Source organism: Dendronephthya gigantea, unplaced genomic scaffold (genome assembly GCF_004324835.1).
Source record: "Dendronephthya gigantea isolate DGI-Jeju-01 unplaced genomic scaffold, DenGig_1.0 000001F, whole genome shotgun sequence".
NCBI lineage: Eukaryota > Metazoa > Cnidaria > Anthozoa > Malacalcyonacea > Nephtheidae > Dendronephthya > Dendronephthya gigantea.
Window position 1 is genome coordinate 5,270,978 of NW_021163011.1, and position 13,269 is coordinate 5,284,246.

Sequence of the window (13,269 nt, forward strand, 5' to 3'; positions counted from 1 at the left end):
ATTCAAAAACTGTTAAATATTAATTAATATTTTGATGATTGAACTGCCATTTCATTTACACTAGCTCATACGCAAGATAAAACTAATTGACACCAAGATTTGCCTGCATGATTAAAACCAAGGGGAGAAAGTCAAATTTAATAAAGTGAATAAAAATCATTATGAAGCCAGTTTTATTGCACCAAACAATCTAGAGTCATCAGAGCACTCGTTATGAAGACATGACAACATTATTTGATGATTTCTTAAAATGTGTTAATTAAAAATGTTCTGATAAATTTACCCGTTTTTATTAGTTTTTTTTGAAGGTGGATTTACACCGACGTTGGCGAATTTTCTTTCCGCTAAATTTTATTGCGACGAATTATTTTAATGTCGTGAATGCCTGCATGCATAGGAAATTTGTAAAACATTTGTTGCGACAGATGTATTTAACTTATTTAGTGAATTCAGCCTTTCTTGTAGGTATGATCCAGGCCTCTGGCGCGAAAATTTCAAACGTAAAATCATAATTGCCGCCATTTTACCTACAAGAAAGGCTTCATATTCCGACATCTTGGCTTCAAATTTTTTTTGCATTGCTAGCGTTCCAGTCTTATTTAAGTTCACTGACATCTACTGGTGCCCAGACCCCTTTCCAGTCATCTCGAATTGCCAAATTTGTAATTTCAAATTTTAATTACGCCTCCAACTCAATTACGCCTCCAACTCAATCAATGAATTCATTTTACACCCCAACAGAAGCAATAAAATACTTCATCAACCATTTATGAGTTCTTGACGACAAACGATACAAATAATGACTTATGTAAGTTATAAGTTCATGAAATATGTTAAATGCATAAAAGTTCATAAGCTAAAGTTCCTAAATAACATGCATCAAGTATAGATGACAATGCAAACACGCGGGTGGCCATGCATAAACCGATCACAAGTTTGATCCAAGTGCTTGTGCTTTTTGAAGAACATAATAGGCTCCTTTCTTGTTAATAAGCTCTTGATGAGTGCCTTGCTCAATAACCTTGCCTCTTCTCAGCACAACAATACAGTCAGCATTTTGAATAGTGGACAAACGGTGAGCAATCACTAAAGTTGTGCGACCTTCCCGCGCTTTATCCAACGCATCCTGGACGACCTATAAACACAACAAGCATGCATGCAAATACATCTATAATACAAATATTGGATAGCTTTTCGTACAAATCCGTATATTAATACATTCATACCTCGAGATCTTGCATGCAGATTCAGGCTTGAATTAAACAGTTGTTGGAGTCATAAATTGGCCGGGTCTATATATCATGCATATCAAGAAATTGGTTGTTCAAAAGCCCGTTGGAAACAGCGATTTAGAAGCACATAAACCAAAACAGTGGATTAAAGTTTAACCCAGGGTTAGCGCTAACCTAGCTTTGAACAACCGGCCCCAGGGTGCTAAATCTGTGATCATTATAACGTATATATCCACGAATCGAAGGATACAGGAGGAGAAGCCGTGTGTTTTTTCTCTCAACTAATTTACCTTTTCACTTTCCGTATCTAAAGCGGACGTCGCTTCGTCCAGAAGAAGAATTTTTGGATTACGAATAAGAGCCCGAGCAATGGCGATTCTCTGTTTTTGCCCACCGGAGATTAATGTACCCTTATCACCCACTCTTGTTTCATAACGCTGTAGGTGAAAAAAATTCATTTGTTAGATAAAAGTTGTGGCCTGCAGTCAGTTATTGTCTGAGGAAACATGCTCAAGGTTCTTTTTATACTTCTAATATAAACGGACTGAAGACTTGACGTTTTAATTGCCGTTTTCCCGATTATGCTGCAAACTTATATCCTTTGTTAGAATACTTGATGATCTATTGCAAAAGCCAAGCTAGGAAGGTTGGTTACCAAGTACCAACCGTTGGTGTGTTAATATTCTTGTATGTTTGCATGGTGACCGTCGATAAGTAATTTAGCTTGTAGGTACACCACGTAAGTATTTAATTCGTTGGTGTATTATCTGTTACAAAATTACTGCATTTATTGCATGATTACCGGGTTTGACTGTCCCAATGTTATTATTATTTTGCTCGCTGGCACGAGTTTACTCTTTAAAACTTACGTCAGTCAGAGAATTAATAAAGTCGTGAATATTAGCATTCTTTGCGGCTTGTATAATTTCCTCCATGCTAACTTCTCTCGTGTTATCTCCATATGCAATATTCTCACGTATTGTCAAATCAAACAACACCGGTTCCTGAGACACGATACCAATCTTACTTCGTAACCATTTCACGTTTAGTGCATTTATTTCATTGTCGTCTAATGTCTGCAGTAATTCAAGAGAAAATATGGGTCAATCTCAGTTAATAGTAATCCTTAATTTTGGGGCCCGTCTTCATTTTATATTTCCTAAATATATCCTCGCTAAGTCATTCAATTAAACCAACTGGGGGACAAACAGCTGCATGGCCGCTGGCATGTCTTTTACAAATGGAGGCAAGAGGGCAACGATTTAATGGACTACATTGGAATTCATTCATAAGAAATATGCTTCAGACAACGCTAGGTTATTTCAGGGAAATTCCCTACATACTGCTGACAAGCTTCAAGCATAGAGTAGCCCTTATAGGTTTGTGAAAATTCAGAGCCAACAGAGTAGCCCTTATAGGTTTGTGAAAATTCAACTTACAATTGAACCTGCTTCTGCGTTATAAAATCTTTCAATAAGTGAGACAGATGTACTCTTGCCACAACCGCTGCTTCCAACTAGAGCTAACGTTTCACCAGATTTTACTCCAAGGTTAAGGCGACGTAAAACTTTGACGCTTTGCCTTGCTGGGTAGCGAAACTCGATTTTTTTGAATTCTATATCTCCCCTTACAACATCCTGAGAAAAAATATGCAAATGGTAAATGGGCTCTTCCCTTTTATTGTGTATTTTTGTTGGCTAAAGGCTCAGTTTATACTGAATACTATAAAATACTGTATATATCAATACAAAGAAGTTTTACTGGTTTGACGCCTTTTTCAGAAGCACTGTCAATTGCCGGTATTCTACTGAACAACTTAAAAAGATGTGCTGCACCAATTCTTCCTTTGCCAAAATCAGGACTTAACGCTGCTAGTTGACCAATCATTAGTGAACCCATAATAATTGCCATTAACACTCTATTAAGGAAAAAGACATGGAAGTATTTATAAGTATGTTGACTACGAAGTATAACTACTGCATGTAACGTTTCTAAAAGTGCGTATTCAAGCTAAAATAGACGTGTTTTTATCGTGCAATTCGTCCCACCAATGCGAAGTGTCTATCTTGTTGAATTTGATACACTTACTTCATTACGTCAGGGAATTCCATTTCGTCATCATTGACAAGCTTGCCAGCATACCACATGGCAACAGCGCTACACACATTGAGAATCCACTGAGATGTACCCATTGAGAGACCACTGTAGTGCGCACTTTTCTTGCTCTTTCTATATTCAAATGAACAACAGTCTTAACAACAGTTAGTTACATCTTAGTTATACAAATGTGATTTATGGTCGCAAATGTGATGTATGGTTCTCTTTGATTTTGAACATTTCTAATACAATGATGGTAGTCACGGAGAGTGATTGATATAACGGAGAGTGATTGACATTGATATTGATATATGTGTCATATTTCCCTTCGAGTCATCGGAGGTGGGTTGACGGTGACTGCTATATATAATTAGGAACAATATATGGTAGTACTTGGATGTTACTCACGCAAAGTTCTTCTCAGCAACGTCCATATATCTTTCAAAAAATAACTCTTCTCTGCCAAGTGAGGCAACTGTTTGCATATTCGAAATTGTCTCGATTGCGATCTAACCAAAAATTGCAAAAAAGACCCATAATGGTCTCATGCATGCAGTAACAGCGACATCGAGTAAAGACGCCTGGGTACGAGGTTAATATCCTGTGTTGGGAAACAAGGAATCACGCGATACCATATCACGTGATAATTGGGGGGAAGGGTATTTCTTTTGTAAATTCTATAGTTTACAATTGAAATCCATCAGGCAGAACTGAATACATGAATAACCAACCCCCCCCCCCCCCAATTATCGTTCCAGCTGCGCCCCTGATAACGGTAGACGGGTTTTGTCGATCCCACAGGAAATATTCGAAACAGCAATGAAATATTTCTCTATGTATCCCTAACCCAAATGGAATAATCAGTAGATCACCTGCCCACTCTCTTCATCACCACCATATCTTGCTTTCCCGCCAAGTAGCAACATTGACAAACTTCCAGCGACGACAATAAATGGGACAAAACACGTAATAACGAGACTTAACTTCCAACCAGCTATGTAGGCGACCATTAGACAACCAATAGCAGTTACCATAGAGGAAATTGCCAAGCCAATGGCTGGACCAGTTGCCTTTAAACAGTAAAGCAGTTCTATTTAGTGTGTATAGACTGGGTTTCTGAAACAGCTGAATGGGAGTAGATATTAGTCTAATGTATCCAATACGTATAACATTGATTGAAATTCAATGACATACAAGGACGCTGTATATTATTGAGTTAAATTAATGTAAGTGGGTGTCTTGTCCAGCATATGGCCTAGTGCGAAATACCAGATTTGTTTTCATCGCTAAATATGTACGGTATGGTAAACAAAAAATAAATTTTCACAGAAGGAATTAGATATTTCGTTTTTTTATATACCCCTTGTACAGCAGAAGCATGAGTTGATAATTGTGTACAGAGAGCTCCAGTGCTGTGCATGACGTCATCGAAATATCCAATATCCTGAAACGGAATGATTTAGAAAATGTTGTCATAATATTAACCCCATTTGTCCCTCAAATGTTAGAATTCAATTAAATGGTGTAATACACAATAAATAAATGTATACATATACAATGTACAAGAGGTGTTAATCACCTGTCGAAGCATTGCTGCAAAAGCTTGTTTGCGTAGTCTTGCTGTTAAAGTCTCTCCAGCTTTAGCGAACATCCAGTTCTGTGGAAGATTTCAAATGTCATTCCATTTTAATATTTATAATTTGTTATAGACTTTGGTAAAACTTGTAACATAGGAAGTAGCTTAGTAAAACTCCTATTTACCTGAAGTATGAAACCAATCGCAGTTCCACCTCCTATTGCTAAGAACAATAAAGCCCATTTCCGAGAATCATCCCTCATTATCTCTCTTTCATCTTCATCATCAATATTGTGTTGTAGGACCTGAATAAATTACGATGTTACATTATGTGTACTACATGAGAGAGTGCGAAGCAAACTTGTAAATAGCAACAAGTAGCAATAAGGCCAACACACCGAACACACAGTGGATAAATTTACATGCATCAGTACATGTGATCCGACCTTTCAACAAGATGCTATATTGGGAGGGATATATTAAGATACTTACTCCCATAAGTTCACCAAGAATTAAAGCAAAGACGAAAGGAAACGCTCCAGTCAATGCTGAGCCAACACTTCCCACTACCATAAATCTCCATTCAGGCAAGTTAAGTTTAATTACTTTAAATATGGGAGCAGGTTCAACCTCTTCTTCTATAATGATTTCATCTTTTACCTAAACAGCAGGATGATTTAAGTAGAATAAAATTATTGAGAGCCTGTCTTACGACGATATCAAATAATGTAAAGCCATAGTTAATAATTCGTTTTAATCGTTGGAATACATGTGCCCCCGGTTACGAGGTTCTAACAGACAAATATATTATACATATAAAGTTACCATTGACTTCCTGGATTGTTGGCGAGAGAGCTGTCTTCCAAATCTCACATTTGCGGCAACACTGCCACTTGATGAAATGCTTAACTGCATGTCCACTTTCTCTGAAATATTTTGGTTAAAGAAAATGATATAGTCTGTTTTCACTACAGAACATGTACGCAGCAAGTAAACTGTTGATAAAGTTACACTGGGTCACTGGGAACAAAGTATTAACAACATAATATCAAAACAGGAATACAATTGCATGGCATGAACCCAGATCGCTACATTCACGAGATGAAATATCATATTTTAAATTTCATGATGATAAGGCATTTCCCGGGATATGGTTTCATCAAGTACTTTTTTCAGCCCCTTTAACACCCCTCTTAAATGTTCCTGATTCTGTCGCTTCTTATGTCTTATTGCATTTCAGTGAAATACAAAACGAGGCAAACAACTTCTCTCATCAGCAGATACCTTCACCATCTCCTTTTTCATCCGGTTCATCTGGTTTATCTTGTTCTGCCGCTAACATCTAAAACGAAAGAGAGAATTGTGTTTAGATCTGAAATACTTGACGATAATTGTAAGTGCAATTTTTATTTCCATGCTCATTGGTCTATCATAATGTCTGTTTTTATATTGACCTCGAATTGTGATGAAGATTGTGACGCAAATAAGACACTGAAAAGAAAAACGAGTCAAACAATATACTTACCTGTAAAGTGACAAGATCTTTGTAAATTCCACCAGCAGTCATGAGTTCGTCATGAGTTCCAATTTCTTTCACCTTGCCCTTATCCACAGCAACAATCATGTCCGCGTTCTTGATGGTGGACAGTCGATGTGCAATCACGATTGTTGTACGGCCTTCGCTTGCCTGCAAAAAATCACCGGGTTAATTTGTTTTCATGTCGGTGGGCATTATTTACGAAGGTAAAGGCCCGTTTACAATGAAGTTGAGGCGAGGTTGAAATAGGTTGAGATGACTGAATTTCATTCTTTATAATATCTTTATATATACAAGTATACAATTTACAATTGCAACTATATATATAGGCTATATCAAAATCTGATTATCACAGTTGCGATATTGGAAAGAAATGCCATTTTTTTTATGGTTCAGTTATATAACTGTAATTTTCAAAATAAAAGAAATAACCGTTTATTGTCACAATTTTTGTGTTTCTGTTGCGCATATCGTCGTCGCGTGATCTTACCTTATCCAAAGCATCTTGTACAATGGATTCACTTTCAGTATCAAGAGCCGATGTTGCTTCATCCAACAGTAATATCCTTGGATTTCTAATCAACGCTCGAGCAATGGCAATACGTTGTTTTTGACCTCCACTCATCTGAGCTCCTCGTTCACCACAGAGCGTATGATAACCCTTGAGGGAGAAATAAATAATGATGAAGGAAGCTGCATATAGCCTATTTTATATATATATATATATATATATATATATATATATATATATATATATATATATATATATATAGCTAGTACTATATATGCTTCAAATCATCCAACAGCCGGAGAGAAAGGAGATAAATGTGTAAATTTTTATGAAGCTTTTAGTGACATGGACTCATCAAGCACAAAGCTGACGTCAGTTCAACCTCTGAGGGGCATCTTTTAAGTTAGGTGAAAAATTATTGAAACAAGAACGAGATTGTGAGTATTTGGAGAGGAAACGATTGAAACTCTTTAGGACGTTTATCCGCGCCTTTTTTTTCACTTACTGATGAGATGCACGTACCTGTGGAAATTGTGAAATGAAGTTGTGAGCATTGGCTTGTTTCGCGACCTCTTCAATCTCGGCCATTGTCGCCTCTTCTCGTCCGTATGAAATATTCTCAGCAATAGTGGTCGCAAACAATACTGGTTCTTGACTAACCACTCCAATATAACTACGCAACCATTTAACGTTCAATGACGTGATATCATGACCACCAACTTTAACCTAAATAGCGCGGGTATAAGAGAATTCAGTGGAAACAGAAGAAAGGCAAATAGATGAATGCAACGTAGTGGAGGTAAATAGTGGTGCTGGGGTGGAGAGTTTCCTTGTTTGATGTGCAGCTATACGTATGCAAATAATTCAAAGGAATAGGATTTAAATTCAGTTGATCGAGTCAATACTTACTGTGCCACTTGACATCTCATAAAACCTCTGAATTATTTTAATAACTGTACTTTTTCCACAACCACTTCCACCAACCAAGGCTGCTGTTTTTCCTTCTGGTACATGTAGACTGAAACCTCTTAAAACCTGGAGGCCCAGAAAATGATGTACGCTTTATCAATCCAATTAATTGGACTATAAAATATGTAGGCTTCTTAAAATACTGATGTGAAAGAATACGTTTATTTAGTTTTGCACCACCCGAAAACGAATACTAATATACACGTTTTATACCTTGAGGTCAGGTCTTGTTGGATAGGTGAATCTCACTTTATTGAAGTCAACATTTGCTTCAAACTTTGCTGGTTTAATACCTTCCTCAGAAAGAGAATCGATATGAGGTTTCTGAAAAACAACGAAGTTGTATAGTAAACTTGGTATATAAGAGAGAAAAAACGGATAAGATTGAGAAACGTTTTAATGTGAATATTTCCACATGCTTTAACAAGAAGAGAATATTGTACGTATGCAAGACCAGAATGCGCGAATGAGTCTGTAAAGAGGCTGAGGGAGATGATGATCACGTCTTTAGAAATGTGCGCTGTATTACATAACAATGTCACCTCACCCTATCAATAATTTCAAAAAGACTGTACGAAGCAGCACGAGATGTAGTTATTGCTTGAAGATTTGGACCAATTTGACCAAGAGTTATCGATCCAGTTATAACCGAAAAGAAGACCTATATACGAATAAATATGGATAAATTTTTTCACAGCAAGGCCGCTATGAGGTTGAGCAGTATACCTTTGTTGGGATAAACGTTCAATCATATCGACCTACGCACCATCGCGTACTTTTTTGCATGGACTAAAATTTCAAGCGAACCCCTCCCCTCAACAAGGCAGGGCTTAGTTGTACTATATCGAGGTTTCATCCATTGCTTTCCGGTAACTTCGTAGTTATTGTTATATAAAAGTATAAAACGGAAAACTGACACACATAAATATAAATTAGTCTGAACTCACAGTCATCATATCACCGCTAGTCATGTCGTGATCAATAACAAGCTTTGAACCATACCTACGTATTGACAAAAAATGATCGAATCATTGCAAACTACCATAACATTGAAATTATGTCAACCAGATTAATTCCTGCCACACGAAAATTAATTTAGCAATTTAGCAATTACCAAAATGCCAATGTATACGATGCAAAAACAACGATTTGAAGAAAACCCATTCCACATCCCATTGCCAGCCCTTTCTTCACGCCAAAATTACTCGCTTCACCAAGGAACTGGCCATATCTATAAATGATTAGAAATATATACTCGTATATATAGATAAGACCCAGCAGTATATTATTACGCATGCAGCCTGGTCGGTAAGCACCTTAACAATCCCATACCTCTCAGCTTCTTTCTCTTCCCCACCAAAAGCTGCAACGGTTCTCATGGAGGAAAGAACTTCTTCTGCCACACTTCCAGCTCTTGCATAGGCATTCACTTCTTGAGCAGTGAAGCCGGCTGCTAGCTAAAATGAATAAATATTGAATACATTATTTGCCAAGAGGAAGAACACAAATGCGGCATGAAATATGCCACAAATCAATGCACCCACACGCAATATTGCATATATTTCGTCCCTTGATGACGGCAAATTGATTTCCTACGCCTTTTAACCTACGGACCAACAGCCGCATGTACATTACACAGAGAGATGTCATATACGACAGTATATTACAACACCAAACACCATCCGGACTACCTCTTCTATTGCAAAACTTGCGTGCATGTATATTCAACGGAAGAATATGATAGCCCTAAGGCAAAAATCGTCATCCCAAAAACTCGCTACAAGTGCTTGCAATCAAATAAAAATCAATCAAGCTTTTTTCTTTGGATGAAAAACCCTCGCAGCGAGGTTATAAAATAAGGTAATAAAAAAGAAGAATTTACGATGCCATATACGCAAATGTTCTTACCATCCCCATGATTCCACCAGATAAAGCCATTAGCGGTAACATTGCCAGTAAAGTTAAAGTCAATTGCCAGCCATAAATAAACCCGATGATGTAGGCTCCAATGAATGTCATCATACATTGTATAAAGCGGGCAAGCTTCTCTCCCATACCATCCACTATTTTATTCAAATCACTATTATAATGAAGAATACATCGTAATTAAAGCGGAAGATCCGTTGGTAGAAGATTGTTATGTTTGCAATTTAGTTAAACAGCGTCCAAAAAATGAACTTATATGCAATTATTTCATAATTCATATTGGGTGGGAAAACTGACCAACTATAGTGAAGTAAGAAGATAGGAAAATTAATCAAGTGAACTTACTCGACCAGTCTAGAATTCAGTTCTCCTGCATCATGGTTGTCAAACCAAGCAATATCTTGTCTCAGGATTGAACGAAACACTTCTAGTCTGATTTTGTGATTTTGTCTCTCAGCTGCAAGACCCCAACATGCCATCATAAGATAACCACTGACGAGAATAACATGCGCAATACCAATATACCAGTACGCAATAGTCCTAGTTGAGTCTTCAATGTCAGGAAGATCGGTGCAATTGACTGTCAGTTTACATCGTCCATAATCAACAAAATCATCAGTAAGACTTCCAAAAATGATAAACTGCCCAGGTTGCATTCCACCAAATATCGATGCACCGAGACTCCCAATAATCATCAAAAACCAGTCATACCAGTCTGCAAAACTAAACTAAAAGAAAATAACAAAACGCATGAGGACAAACTGCATGTTGTGTGCAGAGAATGGCAGAATTTAGCGAATAGAATTTATGAACTGCCTATGGTTGCAATAATCCAAGGGGTGATGCATGGGCGTATCCCCGCCCATTTTTTAGCTGCATTGTCATCGTCATTTCTTTATAAATAGATTGTTTTCATATATAGGCAATGAACCCGAAAATATTTAGCAACAACAGGACTAAATTTTGCCAAGCTGACCGCGCGTTTATTACGGTCATACTTATCACCGTCCACACTAGTTTGTAATACAAGGCCGGACGTCGCATTTTGGTCGCGTCGAATGCAACTCAAACTATCGATAGATAATGAGATGATAATGAAGCTTAATGAGGTTTATCATCTCATTATCTATCGTTTGAATTGCATCCGACGTATAAACCCCGCCTCGCGAGGCTGTCAGCTCAGCAAGTTACTCTCGTGTGCGGGATAGTTTTCGTGAGGAATTCGCCTCGAGAGGCAAGTTTCTAATGTGTGCTGTTGGTTTTCGGGCTGGGCTTATTGCCTCGCGAGGCCGGTTAACTCAGCCGATAGCTCTCGTGTGCGGCGGGCTTAACCTACGCCTATACGTAACATGATGTTACACTTATATCTGCTTTCTGTGAGATTTAGGCAAAAACAACTGATGAATTGTGAGAATATTATTACCAATTTTCCAAACGGTACCATGTTTTGTGGCTTGTCATCCTTCTCACTATAATTATAAGAGGGATTTATCATTATACTAAAATACAACCTAGAATCGAAATTCAACGCAAAAGCTCAAGGCAGGCCTATTTAAAAATCTACGAAAGGCTTTAAATCACTTCAACTGAGTACTTATTAACTGTATTGTTTGAGAATAGAATGGTCCGGAACATGTTATGTCTTATGACGTCTAGAAAGTACCCAATTTAGAAGCGGGTATATACTAAAGTAAAGATCTTTAATGAAGAGATTGCAAATTAGGCTATTCCGTGTTCGCTTCCAATATGTATCTTGTTTATATCTTGATAAAAGCGGATAATGCATTTGCATTTAAAAAACATCGCTTTTATTATAATACGAATAATGAATTTAGGATAGTACGTCCTTCGTCGCGCCTTAGCCCTACGATCTTTGAAGTATTGGAAATGTAATGTAAAAAATCTCGCGTTTTCAGTGAAATAATATCTCTACCACCGAGATCAGCGAAGCATTGATTAATTACTTAACTACAATGAACTCGTAAAGCTACTCGTAACGTTTATTCAGCCCTCAGTGACGCTGAACTGGGATCTGTAGTTTGCCCTTCGTTTTTGTCCGGCATAAATAAAATGCGAGGGAAAAGCAGTGTACAGTTTGATGAATTAATCGCAGCAAACTGACATTACTCAGATTAGAATGGTGCATTTCTGCACTGATGTTTAACACAGGCAAGGCTGCCAAGGCATGCATGATAGATAGCAGTAGATGGACCTCTGAGTCACATTTTTGCCAAGCAGCCAGGTCGATAAGCATGCAGTCACGCTTATAGAGTCAGAAACAATTTAATTACACTATGAATGCATGTAACAAACTATTTGATGATTTAATGGGGTTTCACAAGTTCAATATGCCCCTACCTAGGAAAACCATTATCATATATATTATATATAGTCAAATGTGCTTAGTAACATCTTGCTATGTTAGCGAACATGGACGTCATGTCGTTTAATATGCAAAATATAAGATAACCGCAAGGACTCGCAAAGACAAAATAAACACGCCGTTCTTACCCAGATTTAACAGACACATCGGGAAGCTTTAATGACCGTGATCCACCACTACTTGTTAGTAAAGGTGACTTTTCTGTTAACTCTGATTCGGTGTCGTCTAAATCGCCTTTCATACTGCAACTATGAACTACAAATACTAGCAGCAGCGGAAGGAAAGTTCTGCCTCTCCCTGTCAGGTGTTGTACAGCTATACTCGTAAGGCTAGTTTATTTAGCACATTACCAATTCAAAGTGTTTTCTATACCATTCATGCGGAACGAGTGCTACACTGAAAAAAGCTTTGTTTCAATATCCTGCTATACTGTGAATCTAACATCAAAGTTTGTTAAAATATGCAGTATTTCGCACGATATGTGTTTATGATGGTGCACTAATTGAACTAAATCGCTTTGGTAATACATCTGCAGCCGGAGCAGTATGTTATATTTTATCACGGTTTTGTGATATTTACACATGTATCAGCAAACACCAGCAGTAGGAAATGAAATTATTTGTTTGCTTTTGTATGCTCCAAATCGAGATCGTCATGCACGATCTGTACTTGTTCTTCGAGATCGTTACGATCCCAACTCGAGCATATTCTTTTTCATGAAAAAAGTCAATATTCTATAATTCATGCATAAGTATGACTATGATTATGTTCAGTAATAGAAGTTTTTAATTGCAAGATATAAACATTGACGAGCCGCACAAAAGAATTCGATATTATTTGTCAAGTGTCAACTGAAAACATGCAGCTGATTCTAATAGGATTGTCTTTCAAAATCCTAAATATAAGCGGCGGATACTGATCCGACTGATCGGTTTCCACCTATAATTTTGAGTCTATACTCTCTTGACTTTCTTGTATTTCTTGCGAAGCAAAGATTCCTTAACAAGTCAAGACCAATAACCATTACATCATTTAGAG

General features: G+C 37.4%; 1 protein-coding gene across 1 annotated transcript; it reads right to left on the reverse strand.

Annotated features, from left to right (window-relative positions):
* Positions 1-541: 541 nt before the first annotated feature.
* LOC114529857 (multidrug resistance protein 1-like) lies at positions 542-12,618 on the reverse strand. The gene is made up of 27 exons (XM_028551444.1): positions 12,360-12,618; positions 11,272-11,317; positions 10,194-10,576; positions 9,831-10,002; positions 9,255-9,379; positions 9,037-9,153; positions 8,870-8,924; positions 8,470-8,583; positions 8,136-8,246; positions 7,863-7,988; positions 7,476-7,679; positions 6,933-7,103; positions 6,431-6,592; positions 6,190-6,247; positions 5,731-5,831; positions 5,398-5,565; positions 5,091-5,210; positions 4,909-4,986; positions 4,690-4,773; positions 4,202-4,399; positions 3,738-3,838; positions 3,321-3,461; positions 2,994-3,150; positions 2,672-2,869; positions 2,102-2,308; positions 1,523-1,669; positions 542-1,135 (listed from the first exon to the last, which is right to left on the reverse strand). Exons 1-27 carry the CDS (start codon positions 12,470-12,472, stop codon positions 929-931), a joined length of 3,864 nt encoding a protein of 1,287 aa, XP_028407245.1. The 5' UTR covers positions 12,473-12,618; the 3' UTR covers positions 542-928.
* Positions 12,619-13,269: the final 651 nt, after the last annotated feature.